This window comes from Chlamydotis macqueenii, chromosome 21 (assembly GCF_036417535.1).
Source record: "Chlamydotis macqueenii isolate bChlMac1 chromosome 21, bChlMac1.mat, whole genome shotgun sequence".
Lineage (NCBI taxonomy): Eukaryota > Metazoa > Chordata > Aves > Otidiformes > Otididae > Chlamydotis > Chlamydotis macqueenii.
The window spans coordinates 3,950,446-3,965,616 of record NC_141576.1 but is presented as its reverse complement, the minus strand read 5'-3'; the positions used below and the strand labels follow the sequence as shown (position 1 = coordinate 3,965,616).

At 56.5% G+C, this 15,171-nt stretch overlaps 1 protein-coding gene across 5 annotated transcripts in view; it reads left to right on the top strand.

The window, feature by feature from the left end:
* Positions 1 to 14,704, top strand: part of AGRN (agrin) — a 99,604-nt gene extending 84,900 nt beyond the window's left edge. For 3 of the 5 annotated variants that reach the window (XM_086764550.1, XM_086764548.1, XM_086764551.1), the window contains 14 exons: positions 223 to 438; positions 524 to 753; positions 1,230 to 1,364; positions 1,513 to 1,609; positions 2,017 to 2,181; positions 2,499 to 2,610; positions 3,303 to 3,314; positions 4,559 to 4,675; positions 4,977 to 5,166; positions 5,304 to 5,391; positions 9,379 to 9,603; positions 10,237 to 10,340; positions 11,741 to 11,945; positions 12,062 to 14,704. In XM_086764550.1, the coding sequence (XP_086620676.1) occupies positions 223 to 438; positions 524 to 753; positions 1,230 to 1,364; positions 1,513 to 1,609; positions 2,017 to 2,181; positions 2,499 to 2,610; positions 3,303 to 3,314; positions 4,559 to 4,675; positions 4,977 to 5,166; positions 5,304 to 5,391; positions 9,379 to 9,603; positions 10,237 to 10,340; positions 11,741 to 11,898 (1,849 nt within the window). In that variant the 3' untranslated portion in view covers positions 11,899 to 11,945; positions 12,062 to 14,704. The remainder of the gene's footprint in view (positions 1 to 222; positions 439 to 523; positions 754 to 1,229; positions 1,365 to 1,512; positions 1,610 to 2,016; positions 2,182 to 2,498; positions 2,611 to 3,302; positions 3,315 to 4,558; positions 4,676 to 4,976; positions 5,167 to 5,303; positions 5,392 to 9,378; positions 9,604 to 10,236; positions 10,341 to 11,740; positions 11,946 to 12,061) is intronic. The other 2 variants (XM_086764552.1, XM_086764549.1) reach the window with 1 other exon arrangement.
* Positions 14,705 to 15,171: the final 467 nt, after the last annotated feature.

Genomic DNA, 15,171 nt, shown 5'->3' with positions numbered 1-15,171 from the left:
ATGATTTCTCCAGTTAAAAAAGCGCAGATTTGGAATGAAGCGTGGTGGAGGGCACACCGCTGGGGACTGCAAAGCCCAGATGAGTTTTCAGGCAGTCAGTCCCACCAGGGCTCCTGAGTGCCCTCATCTTCTCTCTGGCACGCAGCAGCCCCCGTGCCATGGCACAGATGTCACCTTTCTGCAGGGTGGCACAGACAGAGGCCTCCTCCTCTTCTCCTCCAGGTTCAACACCGGCTCCGGCACGGGCATCATCACCAGCAAGGTCCGCGTTGAGCCTGGCAAGTGGCACCAGTTAGTGGTGAACCGCAACCGCCGCAGCGGCGTGCTCTCTGTGGACGGCGAGCCCCACGTCAGCGGGGAGAGCCCGAGCGGCACCGACGGGCTCAACCTCGACACGGATCTCTTCATCGGAGGAGTGCCGGAGGACCAGATGGCTGCGTGAGCGAGGGGGGCTTCTTAACGCCCTGCTTGGGAGGCTTTTGCGGTTTTTGTCCCCCGCTTACTTTGTCCTCTGTCCCCTCAGGGTGGCAGATCGCACGGCGGCTACAAGCGGCCTGAAGGGCTGCATCCGTCTCCTGGACGTGAACAACCAGATGTACGACCTGCGGGAGAAAGGCAGCGACGTGCTGTACGGCAGCGGGGTGGGCGAGTGCGGCAACGACCCCTGTCACCCCAACCCCTGCCACCACGGTGGCATCTGCCGTGTCAAGGAGGCGGAGATGTTCCACTGCGAGTGCCTCCACAGCTACACCGGTACGGGGAGCGGGCTGCAGATGGAGCGTTGCTGGGGGTCCTGATCCCGCTTAGGGGAGGATCTGTGAGGGATCCCAGAGCCTCCGGGGCTCGCGTTGTGAGCTGCCCTGGGGAGGGATGTGGGGTGGAGCGTCAGCGGTGGGTTAGAGGCAGAAGTGTAGGATGAAGCTGCATCCCATGAAGTCAATAAATTTAGGATGCAGACATTTTCATGTGCACATAGACAAGGGCCAGGATCTGTTTGTTCTAAGGGACAAAAAATTTCCCCTTGCATTTTCGGGGCGTAGTCTGGCAAGGGTATCACCTGCCATTTGCGGGGTGCGCTGCTGGGGGCTTCTTGGGTCATGGGAACCCACCCTGAGACAGGGAAGGCAGCTGGCAGGGCCATCAGGAAACGTCTGAGATGTTTGTCTCTGGCCAAATCCTTGGCTGTTGGTTTGAGATGCTGACATGACAGGCTGCCTTTTCTGCCACAGGCCCAACGTGCGCCGACGAGAGGAATCCCTGCGACCCTACGCCCTGCCACGTCTCTGCCACCTGCCTGGTGCTGCCGGAGGGAGGTGCTTTGTGCGCTTGTCCCATGGGCCGGGAAGGAGACTTCTGCGAGCTAGGTGGGATGGGAGCTGGCAGAGGAAAGGGTCTGGGGAAGGGGGTGGAACTGGAGGTGCCGATTTCCCCAGTCTTGCCTGCCGTGGCTCTGGGGCACTGGCTGAAGCTGCTCTGCCTCCTCTTCCTCACCATTCCCTCCTTTGTGCCCAGTGACAGAGCAGGACCACACCATGCCCTTCCTCCCGGAGTTCAATGGCTTCTCCTACCTGGAGCTGAACGGGCTGCAGACCTTCGTTCCTGACCTGCAGTAAGTGCCAGGGGATGGGAGACGGGCGGGTGAGAGCGTCGCCTGCGTGGCTGATTTGAGGGAGAGAGCTCGAGCTCTGAGCCTCGCCTGTCACACGCTGGCTCTCCCTAGACATCTTCCCTTTTGCCTGATGGAGGCTTTGTCCGGAGGGACTGGCATCGCCAGAATCCCCGCAGCCGGAGTGAGCCAGCCCCGGGGGCTTGGTGTTGCAACAGGCTGGGTCAATGGGTGCCATCCTAAACATGGCAGATGTATCTCTTACGGGGCAAGAGGGCCTTACAGAGGTGGCATCTCTCTGCCATACCTCTAGTCCCAGGAGGTCTTCCAAGGGCTCAGCACACAGGGATGGAGGAAGAGAGTGTGTGGGCAGCTGGATTGGAGTGTATCCGTAATCCTTCTCTCCTCAGGGACAAAATGTCCATGGAAGTTGTGTTCCTGGCCAAGAACCCCAGCGGCATGATCTTCTACAACGGGCAGAAGACAGATGGCAAAGGGGACTTTGTCTCTCTGGCCTTACACGATGGCTACCTGGAGTACAGATACGACCTGGGCAAAGGGGCGGCCGTGCTCAGGTAGGGTGGGCTGCGGGCTGCGGAGCTGCTCGTCAGGGTGGTGGTGACCACAGAGGCACGAGAGGGACAGCGGTGGCTTTCAGCGTCCAGCCCTGCCTTTGGGGTCCCCTCCCCAGAAAACCATAATGAAGCTGGTGGGGGGAGCAAGCTTCATACTGGCCTTGGCTGTTTGCAGTGATGGCTCTTGGTCGGATGTCCCCTGAGGCAGCAGAGCTGGGGCAGCCCAAACTGGTCAAGGGAGGTTTCCAGAGCTTTGTTTGCTGGTGGTCATGGCAAAGCTCTCATTCATGTGTCTTCTCCTCCCTTCTCATCACCAGGAGCAAAGAGCCAGTGCCCCTCAACACCTGGATAAGTGTCTTGTTGGAGAGGAATGGGCGCAAAGGGGTAATGAGGATCAACAACGGCGAGAGAGTGATGGGCGAGTCGCCGGTAAGTTGATGGGCCAGGGAGAGCTCTCTGGGCTCCCAGCCCTGCTCCTCTCACGTGTAACATGAGCTGAGGAGTTCCCAGGCTCATGGACTTCCAGTCCTTGTGGTGCATGGCTTGAAGGATGGAGGAGGAGTGGGCAAGATTTGGAGAGAAAACCATGCTGCAGGGCAGAGCATGCCTGCTCCTCTTAGCTACCCAGCCCCGGTGCCGTAGCACACCTCTTCCAGCTCTTCCTTCCTCCTCCTCCTCCACCACGCACAGAGCCGCGGCCCCTTTGCCAGCGACACGCGTGCCCTGACCCTTGGGGTCTTGGATTCAGGGATGTGTTTGACTGAGCCCCCCTCGCACATGTCCACGCACGACCCCGGCCGGGAGGAAGTCACGGAGTCGGAAAAGCCTGCTGAATCCGTTAGTGCCACCTTTCCTCTGTTTCCAAGCTGGCAGCTTTACCTCTCTGACTTCTCCCCGTGCCCTGTCCCCTCCGCACTTCTGTCTCTGCAGGCAGGGTGGCAGCAGCCCCTCCTGTTGCCTTCTGCAGCCCCTTGCCCCCCTCCCCTGGCCATCCCGACGCTGGTTGCAGCGGTGGTCTTGCAGCCCGGCATGTTACGACGTTACCCACTGATCTCCCTTTTCTCTCTCTCTCTCTTTGATTTTCATTTGTATTTTTCCCTCCCCTGCTGTCTGGATCCCAGAAATCCCGTAAGGTAAAGATAAGTATGACCCACCGCACCTCCATCTCATCTGCCATCGGCACGTTGTTTCCCTTCTGTTTTCCATTCGGATCTCAGTGTTTCACCCGCTCCCCTTCCCATCCGACCAAGCAGCTTTAGGATCTCTGTAGATTAGATCCCATCATTAATTTCCAGCCCGTCGTTACATCTTGTTTCGGCAGCATTCCGATTAATCCGGTCATGTTTCCTGCGTTAACTCCACAAAGCATTAGCTAGTGATCCATATAACCGCATCTTTGCCTCGGGGCCCGTCCCGGGCGCGCAGGAGGGGACGTCGCTCCTGTTGTGCTCCCGGGGAACCGCGGGGTTGAAGGCTCCCGGGGAGCACATGGGGCTGTGAGGTGACAGCGAAGTGGGGGGGGTCTTTCCCTTCCAAACTCACCTCCGTGTGAGGTGCAGGAGAACCTCCTCTACCCGTTTGGTGTAGGAGACCTGCAGCAGCTGGATGACCCCAAGCTGAATCCCTCTGGTATGAGTTTGGGTTTCAACATTTGCCCTGCTGAGGCTGAAGCAATATTGGTTTGGGGGGGTCACACAAAGCCTGAGGGCATTAGAACAGATGCTCTCCAAAATTAAATCGACAGGAAAATCGTTTCCTTGTGTGCCTGCTGGCAGGTAAGACCTTGCGGCTTGGCACGAGAAGGTTCGCTGGAGGTTCCCCTTTCTCCCAGCGCCCCTCACGCAGCCTGGTTTGGTGCCAGATTCATGAGGCTCATCCGCTCCCTGTGCTCAGCGGTGGCTCACCACGGCTGGTGGCCGGCTCCCGGTCCCGGTGACAGGGCAGGGAGGCAGAGGACCATCCATGTGGGGTGGCCAGCAGCAGCCATGGGAATGGAGGAGAAGGTGGGGACCAGGTCCCAAGTGGGATGCTGAGCCTGGCCTGCCTCTCCCTGCCTGTGCTGGGGCAGGGCTGTCCCCGCTCCGCAGAGGCCGTGCTGGGGCCCCGGTGTGCTTTCCGAGAGGCTCCGCCAAAATGGCTAGCGGTGGCCCACACCACCCCAGGACACAGCCCGTGCCTTGAGGGAGGAAGGCAGGGAGTGGGAGAGCACAGGGGACAGATGGGTGTTGCTTTATTTCCCACCAGCCCAAATTCTGGTTGTGTGTGGGTGCGTGCTCTGCCTCCTTTAGTCCCCGCGGAGCCGGGCCAAGCGCCCAGCTCGCAGCTCAGGGATAGCCCGACATCTTCTCCATCTCACCTTCTCCCCTCTCCTCCCCAGGTGCCTCACACCTTCCTGAACTTGAAGGAGCCGTTTTACGTGGGGGGAGCCCCTGACTTCAGCAAGCTCGCTCGAGCAGCCGCCATCTCCACCAGCTTTGATGGAGCCGTGCAGAGGGTAAGGTCCTACCGGGCAGCGTGGGGCGAGTGTCCGGCTGGGAGAGGTGGCATCTACTCCGGCATCGCTTGGAGGAGAGCGAGGACGAGCCTGGACGCGGGCTGCCCTGCCACGTGGGGCTGCGTGGATGAGGGGCACACCTGGTTGAAAAGTGACAGTGGTGGGTGGCAGGGGTGCGTCACAGGAACACGTGGGGCTCGGGGCTGGGTTCCCATCTTCCTCTTCCTCCCTGAGGGTCCCTCTGCCAGCCCTGCAGAGAGGTGAGGCGGTGAAGGCTGACTCTTGTGCTTGCATCTGCCAGATCTCCATCAAGGGGGTGCCCGTGCTGAAGGAGCAGAACATCCGCAGCGCCATTGAGATCTCCCCGTTCCGAGGCCACCCCTGTACCCAGAAACCCAATCCCTGCCAGAACGGAGGCACTTGCAGCCCCCGGCTAGAGAGCTACGAGTGTGCCTGCCAGAGGGGCTTCTCTGGGGCTCACTGCGAGAAAGGTGAGGCTGGGATGTTGCGCAGCTGTGGAGTCGGAGCTGAGCCGTTATGAGTACTCGCTGTGAAGGAGGATTTTCCAGTTCTCCATGGTTGGAGAATTGACCTACGTTGCCTGACAGATCTTTTTCCCCATCTCCAGTGATCATCGAGAAGGCTGCCGGAGACGCAGAAGCCATTGCTTTCGACGGTAGGACGTATATGGAGTACCACAACGCCGTGACAAAGAGGTAACTTGGCTGCTGAGCTGGACCAAGGTCGAAACAAGGAGTTAGGGCTGTTAACCGGAGGAAGAGCAAGGCTTGGAGAAGTCCAAGTGCTCAAAGAGGGGCAGGCTAAACTGGGGCGTGAGCACTCGCTTCCAGCCCTTACCTCTGAAACTTTCCCCAAAACAGCAGTGCCTGGCCAACTCCAGGTCTGGATGCCCTCGTTCTGCAGCGTGTGGGCCACCCTCTGGGTGAGCATGGTCCGGTGTGGGAGTGGGATGGAGATGGTTAATGTGACCTGTGCCCTGCTCCTGGGACAGGGCGTTGGATTAGGCTCCGTCCATCCGCCTCGTACGCCCCTGAATTCCCCTGCCTGGGGAGGGCATCTGTGTTGAGCTGTTGTTTGTCGGTCTCTGTCTGTCTGTCTCTTCTCAATGTCCTTGTTTCTTTGTTTTCAAGCCACCTGAGCAATGAGATCCCCGTGTAAGTACAGTCCTCCCCGCTGCCCAGCTCCTTCCTGCAGCCATCTGCCCTCCACCACGTCTCCCATTGCCACCCCTGCCGCCAGCCCGCTCGCAGGGGAGCGCGGGGCAGGGCTGGGAGGATAAATTAGGGGCGTTCTCCCAGGGGTCTGCCACGGGCAGGCGTTCCCATTTCGGGGTGAGGAGGACGCAGGTACTGACCGCACCTCTGGCAGCTGCGCGGGGGCCTGAACGCAGCCGAGACACAGCCGGAGCTACGCTGCTGGGCTCTGCTGCTGTCAGACCTTGTCCCAGCAACTTAGGCTTAGTTTAAATGCAGAGCTTAGTTTAAGAGCGTAGAAAAAGAAAGTCCCTGTGACTCAACCCTTCCATCAGCAGCAAAGGCTTGGCGATGGAAGTAAGGGGGTGCTAATCCTGCTGTAATTTTCCCAGCATAGAAGTGTTGCTGCCATAGCAAGGAGGTCAGGCTGGGTGCTAGGAGAGCGTTCCCCACTCTCCTAGGCCATCCCAGGGGTATGTGGTCTGGGCAAGCCCCCACAATGTGCGGTGCGGCCGGGGGGGCCTGGGCAGGCGGATGGGGCGAAGGGCTCCTTCCCCAGAGCCCCCCTGGCAGCTGTCGATTTGCCGTCTGTCCCCTTGGAGAGGGGCAGGAGTGGAAGAGAAGCCCTGGTTTGCGCAGCTGTGCTCCCCACTGTCTGGGGGAGAGAGTTTGAGCGACAACCTGCCTGTCACATCCCCCATTTTGCTTCATTTTCTGCCAGCTGGGGCCAGGCACAGGCTCAGGAGGCCGAACGGCGTGCATGTCAACACCCGAGGAGCCGCAGAGCCCATCAGCTTGCGCGTTCGTGATGGTTTGGGAGGTGCTCTGGGTTGCTCCGGTGTTTTGGAAAGGGCTTTCTAGGAGCCAAGCATCCTCCTCAGTGCCCTACAGCGACGAGAGGCTTGTAGCTGCCTGCACGACAACCTTGCCATGTGGCAGAGCATCCGGCTGTCCCTCTGCACAGACGTGAGCCGCATCCCCACGGATGAGCGGAAAGCTGCTCCCGTCGTGTCCTTCCTCTCCCGGTGCTCTGCAAAGGGCAGGTCACCGTTCACCAGCCCGAGCCAGCCTATTTTGGCCCTGCATGCCCCATCCTGCAAAAGGAGCTTAGCACTTCTCCCCAGATCGCTCCGCTGGGAGTTGGCAGCGGCGCTCGCCGGCCCTGCCAGCGCCGAAGGACCCGTTGGGCTGCCCATAAAAAGCAGTTTCTTCTGCCTCCGGGCAGTCACCGGGGTTTGCCTTGGGCAGGACTGACACTCCCATTGCTTCTCTGGGCTCTGCTGGCCACGACATGCCCGTACATCTATTTATTTTATTTTTTGAAAGTACGTTTTTATATATCCCTGTAGTTAGAGCTGCTTGTAATGCCAGGCCCGTAGCCCCTAGCGCTGGTGGGCAGTGCCAGCGGGACAGCTGTAGTGCTGGGTTTCCCCTTCTCCCTGCACGCCCTGCCACCCAAGTGCCCCAGGGCTGACTCAGAGGCCTTAGGTGTCGATTCAGGGATCTGCCTAGGCGAGAAACCATCCTGTGGCACCCCAAAAAACCCTGCCTGCGGGTCTGCCCGGGAAAGGGTCCTCACGCAGGGCCGCGGGCCAAGATCTGCCTTCCTCCAGCAGTGCCGCTCTCTGTTCCGTCCCGGGATGCGCATCCTGGCGTGGGTGCCTAGCAGGAACGCTGGTAGTCCTGACCCAGGAGAGCCCTGCCAAGCCCCTGTGCCACTTGGACGGGGTCGTATTCGCCCGTTGGTGGTGTTATACCCATCCTGGCTCAGCGAAAACTTGCAAACTTGTCTTGCTGGCTTGAGGAACTCAGTCCCGAGGACAGTGCCTGAGGTTTCCTGCTCGTGCTGGGCAGTTTTCTCAGCTTGGGCGCCGTGTCCGGGCTGTTCCCTGGCCATGAGCGGGGTGGGAGGGAAGGGTCTCCTCCGCTGCCCCGCGCTTATCGCATGCTCCCCTTTCTTCCTGCCTCTAAGTCCCGAAGCGCTGGACTATCCCGCGGAGCCCAGGTGAGTCTGTGCCAGGCCTTCGGCTCTTGTGTCTCGTGCTCTGCTCTCGCTGCCTCAGCATGTCTCTGTCTCCGTGCGTGTTCTGTGTGTCCGTACCTTCGGCTTTTTATTTGTAAGGGATGCAGCTCTGCGGGTGGTGAGAGTAAACACCAAGGAAGCCCTGTCCTTCCAGCGTAGGAGCTATGAAACTTTAGCTCTGTCCCTCGCTCCTGGGGGACGGAGATGGCAAATTAGCCCCTGGTGAGGGGAGAGGCCGAGTTACCTTCCCAGTCCAGCCCTGTGGATGCCGTCTCCCTTGGGAATAAAAAGCTGTCTGTGTTGCCCGTGTTGTCTGGTCTGTGTGTGCACATGTGTCAGAATGTCTCCGAGCATCCCAGGAGATGGCGACTCCATACGGCAACCTGGCCTGTTGCCAAGAGCCTTTTGCCTGTTCCAAAAGGGACTGAGCAAAGATGGGGACACCAGTGTGGGGCAAATCCTGTCCTTCCTTCGTTCCTCCCTTGGGAAAAGACACCGTGTCTAGGAGAAGGAAGGCTTTGCTGCCTCTGTGGACAGTGTCCATCCCCTTCAAACTGCAAGGAGCTCATCACTTCACAGTCCCCAGCCTCGGGTTCCCGGTGGGCTTTGGCCAAGCAGAGGCAGCAGCGGCAGAGCAAATCCCACCGAGGCTGATGGCTGTGTGGTGTTGGCACGGCGAGCGGTGGTCCCCGGGCGCCCCAGCTCCGCTCGCAGAGCAGGATTGGTGAAATGGTGTTGAGCCCAGCTCAGCTGCTGCCCGCAGCCCTCCCAGTCTGGCCAACAGAACCTTCTTTGTGCTGACCTCTCCCAAATCAAAGGGGAAGACCCTTCCGTTGGCCAGGTCGGGGCCAGCCCGGTGCTGATCACAAGCCCACGTAACATGATGGACCTCTTCCTTTAGTGCCTGCATATGAGGAGGCAAAACCAAGACGTGTGTCACGCCTTGCAGGGATTGATGTGTCTGAACTTTGTGCTCCACGGAGGGCAAAAGGAAGGGGCAGTAGCCCCAGACTCTGTCTTTGGAGGTTCAAGCTAGATGTTGGGGAAAGCACTTCATCCCCAGGAGAACCATGCAGCCCCTGCTCCGGGTCAGCAGGATGATGGAGAAGCTCCAGCCTTGGTGTTCCCGAGCTCAGCTAGGCAGAGCGACATCTGCCCTCACCTAGAGAGCTCCAGAGAGCCATTTCTTTGATCCCGTGGCCTTGTTTAGAGCTTTCCATCTGCTGCCCGCCATGCACCGGGCCTTCTGAGCAGGCCTGGGCTATTGCAAAGGCTGCGACCCCTCAAGCGCAGGAGGTAGGGACTGAGACCCCGTGCGTAGCCGGATGCCAAAGGTGGGCTGAAGGTTTTCCTCAGCAGCTGAGCTTCTTGGCTGGGAACAGAGAAGGCTGCTCCGAGGAGCTGACTGGCTGCCTGTTGCTTTTGTAGCCGTGTTTTTAACTCTGCTCTGTCCTCTCCCCGTGCAGCGAGAAGGCCTTGCAGTCAAACCACTTTGAACTGAGCATCAAAACAGAAGCCACTCAGGGGCTGATCCTGTGGAGCGGGAAGGGGCTGGAGCGATCGGACTACATCGCCCTCGCCATCGTGGATGGCTTCGTACAAATGACTTACGACCTCGGCTCCAAGCCAGTCGTCTTACGATCCACGGTCCCAGTCAACACCAACCAGTGGATTCACATCAAAGCGTACAGGTGTGAAGGCCAGCAGAAGGGGAGATGGGCAGGTTGCTCTGGGATGGACAAGCTGTGCACTGGGGAGCCTGAGTCATGGCCGTGGCTCCGTGCCCCGTGATCCCCAAGGGTCACTCCTCTTGGATAATAATAGAGGAGAGGCATGTGGGCAGTGCCGCGCTGGAGGGGGTGCGTGTTGTGGCACGCCTGGAAATGTCAAAGGGGCAGGCTCAAGGAGGTACGAAAGCTTCGTGCCTTGTATTTTTGCTGGCTGAGGGTTTGACATTCTGTTCGCGTTGAGCCTGAGCCGTTCTTTTTATTTTTATGGGGTGGCGGGAGTGGCGAGCGGATCATGCGGCTGGCATGCCGGGGATTTCTGCGGATGGGTCTGGAGAAGGAAGCTGCGGGCGCTGGCAGGGCCGGCTGCGGGATGCCCAGGGGATGCTGGAGAGAAGCTCTCGCACCGCAAGGCGTTGAACCGAGAACCGCTCTGTGCTACATGACCTGAGGGAGAGCTCTGCTCCCCGCTCCTCCCCACGTGGAGAAGGGCTGATGGTGCCCAGGGTCTGGATTTAACACAAAGCAGAGGGCAGCTCTGGGTTTTTCCTCTTTGCTAACTATCTTCTGTTTCTTCTTCCCTCTCTCTGGGAGCAGGGTACAGAGAGAAGGTTCCCTTCAAGTTGGCAACGAAGCCCCCATTGCTGGCTCTTCTCCGCTTGGTGCAACACAGCTAGATACAGACGGGGCCCTGTGGCTGGGTAAGTCGCTGTGGAAGAGGGAGAACCTCCTCTGCACCCCTTGCTGAGGGGCTCAGAGCTGGAGCTGGGCCTCCATGCTCCCTCACTTGTTCTAATGGGACACCTTTGCCTCCCAGGAGGCTTTGACCAGGTTGACCTAAAATGTCCCCTGCTCTGCTAGGGCAGGATGCTGGTGACAGCTGAGGGACCAAGGGTTGGCTTTACCAAATGCCAGTCCTTTCCGTGTCACCGTGTCCCATGAAGAGAGGGTTAGCTGGCCTGTGGCTCTGGATCTCCTGCTGCCGATGGTGCGGAGCATCTTCTCCCTCTTCCAAGTGGGAGTGCTCCCACCCACCAAATTCCAACACGTGTGGGAGCCTCTGTTAGTTCACGAGCCTCCCAGACCTTACTGGCTTGGGTAACTCACTTCAGCCATTTCACCCTTGGGAAGGAGAGAAGGGTACTTCTGGCTGGAGCTACGTTAACACCCAGATTTTAAATGTTGCTTTATTTCCATAACACAGAAGAAGCAGACATGCCAGAACGTGCCCGGGTGTGCAGCAGAGTCAGTTCCATTTGTGTTGACAGAAGTGTTTTGATCCTGCAAACGGAGTTTGGCCTATTGCTTCTATCTCGCCCTGCCTGTGGCGGGTCTGTCAGCACAGACGGAGGCTAGACTTGGCCCGTAACATCTCAAATAGGCAAGAAATCCACCCACAAGCGTAGAATAAATGTGCTTAGATACAACCGGTACTAATCTGAGCCAAGAGGCTAGTGAGGTCCTTTTGGGAGCGTGGAGGGATGAACACAGGATGCCCAGCGATGGGGATGCTGCAGGTCCTGGGCGGCCTTCATCCCACGACGCAGTTCTCCCTCTGCGAGTTAAGGACTGGGCTGCTCCTCAGGCAGGCTAAGCTTGTAGTTTCAGGTCCAACTTGACTTACAAGGAGTTTATATTCAAAAATGAAGCCTAACGTCCGAAAAGACAGTATCCCAGATGCCATTTCTCGTTCCGACATCAACCTAGAAGTTACGTGGAAAGCAGAATTCTTTCCATCAGAAATTTTTGCTTGGCTTCCCCACTGGCTCTTCCAAAGGTTTTGGTGGCAATCAGCCTTTCGTAATTCAGGGCCTGGCATCAGCCCTAGTTGACGTTTCAGTAACTGAAATAAAATGTAGTTTGAATTTGGGACCGGCCTCCAAGGAAATGAAGTATGTCAAGTCGACTTGGTATTTTTAGGATGCAAGTTCCTGTTTTAAGTGTCTTCAGGAAACCTGTTATGTGTTGGTTGGAGCTGGCATTTCTCTGATTTAAGCGAAAATAAATACAGGAAAGGGGTTTTTCCCCACTGTTGAGGAACATGCTGTATGCTGCCCATCCTCTGTCCTCCCGCCCGACCCTCCCGCGCTCTCTCTTGCAGGGGGGATGGAGAAGCTGAGCGTGGCTCACAAGCTGCCCAAGGCCTACAGCACCGGCTTCATCGGCTGCATAAGGGACGTGGTTGTGGACCGCCAAGAACTGCATCTGGTGGAGGACGCTTTAAACAACCCCACGATATTACACTGCTCAGCCAAATAGACCCCCAGGGACCCTCCCTTCTCCTTCCCTCCCTCCTGCCTATTGCTGTAATTATTTTCTATTTTTGTAAACTTATTGCTTTTTATATTTTGGGGGGAGGGGTGGGGGGGGGGAAGGGAGGGGAGGAAACACCTTTTCTTTTGGGTTATTTGTTCGGTTGCAGTCTATCCAGGTCAGTCAGACTCTAATCAAACAGCAGGAACAAAGAACAAACCTTGAACCAAGTCTCTGAGAAGTGACAGAAGAACTTCCCCGTTGCACCCGCCTTGTAAATCTTACTCATACTTGAAGCTTCTTTTTGGGTTCTGTACCCTCCCCAGCTCCTTACTTGTGTCCTGGGGTTGTTTTTCACGCCTGCGGAGGGGGAAAGGGTGCTGGCGCTGGCGAGACGCGCGGCCTTTGTGGATTCACCGCCTTCCCATCTCAGGCCTGGCCCCAACGCGCCCATCGGAGAGAATTGCCACCCCGCTTTGGGGCCTGGCTCTGCCAAACCTTCTCCGGGCCCTGTGTTCACCCTGTCTCCTTCCTCCCCTCCTTCCTCTTCACTATAATTTATGTGTGTAAGAATCTCAAGTGCTTTTCTCCTTTATGCTCTGTTGAAATCAGGGATGCCATGCACTGGAAGAGAGACCGAGGTCTGCTCTGAGCAGGCAGAAAAGCATTGCTCTTCGGTTGTTTTATGACTGTTTGCTGGACTGAGAGGTGCTGTGGGGGAAATGTTGATGTCTCTGTTGGCTCTCCTCCTCCTCCTCCTCTTGGATGTGCGCAGAAGCAGCTGTGAAACCTCATTCCCGCGCTTTGTGTTTATCCAGACGTGTCCTAACCGCCTGCTTGCCCTGGCCGCTCTTCCCAAGAGCTTCTGTCTACCAAGCGTTGCCCTCCCGCGCGCCGGTGAGAACTTGCAGTGCGTCTTCAAGAGCTGGAAGTGCTCTCCCTCTTCCAGCGCTGTCAAACGGGCTGCGAGGGCACGGGGACTGGGTCCCTTTTCACTTAAAAAAAAAAAAAAAAAGAAAAAACCCAATCTGTTGGATGTGTCCTTCCATGAGCCATGTCCGTTTTCCAGCCTCCGGGCGTGACTTGCCCTCTGGCTACCACGAGGACGCTTGCAGCTGGCCAGCCTGTGAATCTCTGTCGCGCTGGTGTCGGAGCCTCTCCCATGAAGAGTAATTGGGGTTTTACCTTTGACTTCAAGGTTTTCTTTTTTTTTTTTTTTTGCAACACAGGGTCTTCCACGCCACGATCAAAGCTCCTCTGGATGCTGCCAGCCCAGCAGCAGCAGCTTCGATGGAAACGGGAATGGGGCGTGAGGCAGCCGTGTTTGGGAGGGGGATTTATTTATTTTATTTTTTAAGTATTTTCTTCCTCCGTGCAAATCTCGAAAGCAAATCCTGTGGTGCCAGTTGCAAAGCCGGCGTGTGTGTTTCTGAGTGAATGGATGTGTGAGCGGCTGTCAACCAGCACGCGTTCGCATGCAAACACCCCATCTCCTGGAAGCAGGAGAAGAACAAACCGATGGCGGCTCTGAAAGAAGATTTACCCGCTCCCTTCAGGTTCCTTCTCCATGGGAAGAATTTACCGATGCTGGGTAGCATCTGTGTCCCTTTCCCACCCCGAGATGGCAGCTGGCATTGCTCTGGGTAAAACCCGCTGCACGGAGCGTGCAGAATTAAGCTGACGGCTCCCGCCAGGTATCGAGTGGATATCCAGGGTGCCGTCATTTTGCCCTTCTGCCATAAATTTCTAGCACTCCTTGTAGCGTACCTTCGCAAAGCAGTGCACCCTTTAAAAAATGTTGTTTCTTGGCGTTAAATTTCAAGCCGTGAAAAGTCAAATTACTTTTCTCAGGGTGAGCTCTGAACACGGATGGAACAAAGGAAGAACGTAGCGCAAAACCACTTGGCTTTTTTTTTCCTTTTCATTGATTAAAATAAATCTATCCCTCATCTATTGGCATTCCTCTCAAAATGCAGCGGTTAAATATTTCACGGGGGGCTGTGCCCTCTGTGGGATGGGGTCTCCAGGGTGAGTGTGTGGCAATACCACATTTTTAAGTGGCCTCTGTAAATAAATTGTGGTTGCTGGTGGGCAGTACTGGGACCGTGCTGTGAATGGGATGGATGGCTGTAGTTTTTGGTCAGGAGGTGTAGCTAGACACCTCGTTAGCTAGGGGCTAACGAGGGCCGCAGGATGGGGTCGGACGGGAGGGAAGTGTGGGATGCTCGGTCTGTGTTTTGCTGGGCGAATGCAACTGGAGCGGAGGGCTGGATGCGACCGCTCCGGAGGCAGAGGGGCACGCGCAGAGGAAGCTGCTAATTTTTGAGAATGCCACTGAAATGAAGCCAGGGTCACTGCAAAAAAAAAAAAAAAAAAAAAAAAAGATGAACCATGCCAACTAAAGAAAAACTCTGTCTGCTTTTGCTGGGGCTTGGAAATGCCTTAAAACAGGACCTTGCGTCGCTGTTGTCGAGCATCTTGAACCAAGGTCGGATTCAGCAGTGCTCCCTAGGAGCTGTGCACTTAACTTGGGCTTTATTTTTAATAGCATTTATAACATCTATGTACAAAAAAAAAAAAAAAACCAAAACGTTAAGGTTTGAGGTTTTTTCTGGAGGTTTTTTTTTTTTGCCTTTTTTTTTTTTAAAAAAAAATGTCCATGTGGCTTCATTTGTAGGGTAAATTAATGACCGTTGTGAACTGCTGTATGAATTCCGAAGGGCAATGCACAGTAGAGGAGCAGCATGATATAACCATTACTAACTTGTGTCTTTCGTCAATCACCATGAAATAAAGTTTGAAAACTATTACATATGTTTTTAAGGGGCCTATTGTTTTTTTTTTTTAGTTCTTTCTGGCACTGCGTGCCTCACGCGTGCTCGCTGGTGTGTATCCTGGTCGCAGATAGTGAAGTCAAACCGGTGTCTCCGTCTCCCTTAGAGCCAGAGTGGCCCACGCAGGTACCTGCGGTGTCTTTACAAAGGCTGACCCCAGTCCTATCCACCTCATTTTTGCAGGAGGAAGACTCCTGTGTGTCTTTACTTCCTCTCCTCTGGGGCCAGCTGATCGCACTCTGAATGGTTTCACATATTCAGGTTGGTGCCTCTTCAAGTAATGGCTTTAAAACAGAGGGAGGCTGATTCAGACTGGACATAAGGAAGAAATTTTTTACACTGAGGGTGGTGGAACACTGTCCCAGGTTGCCCAGAGATGTGGTGGATGCCCCATCCCTGGAAACGTTCCAGGCCAGGTTGGCCGGGGCTCTGAGCAACCTGATCT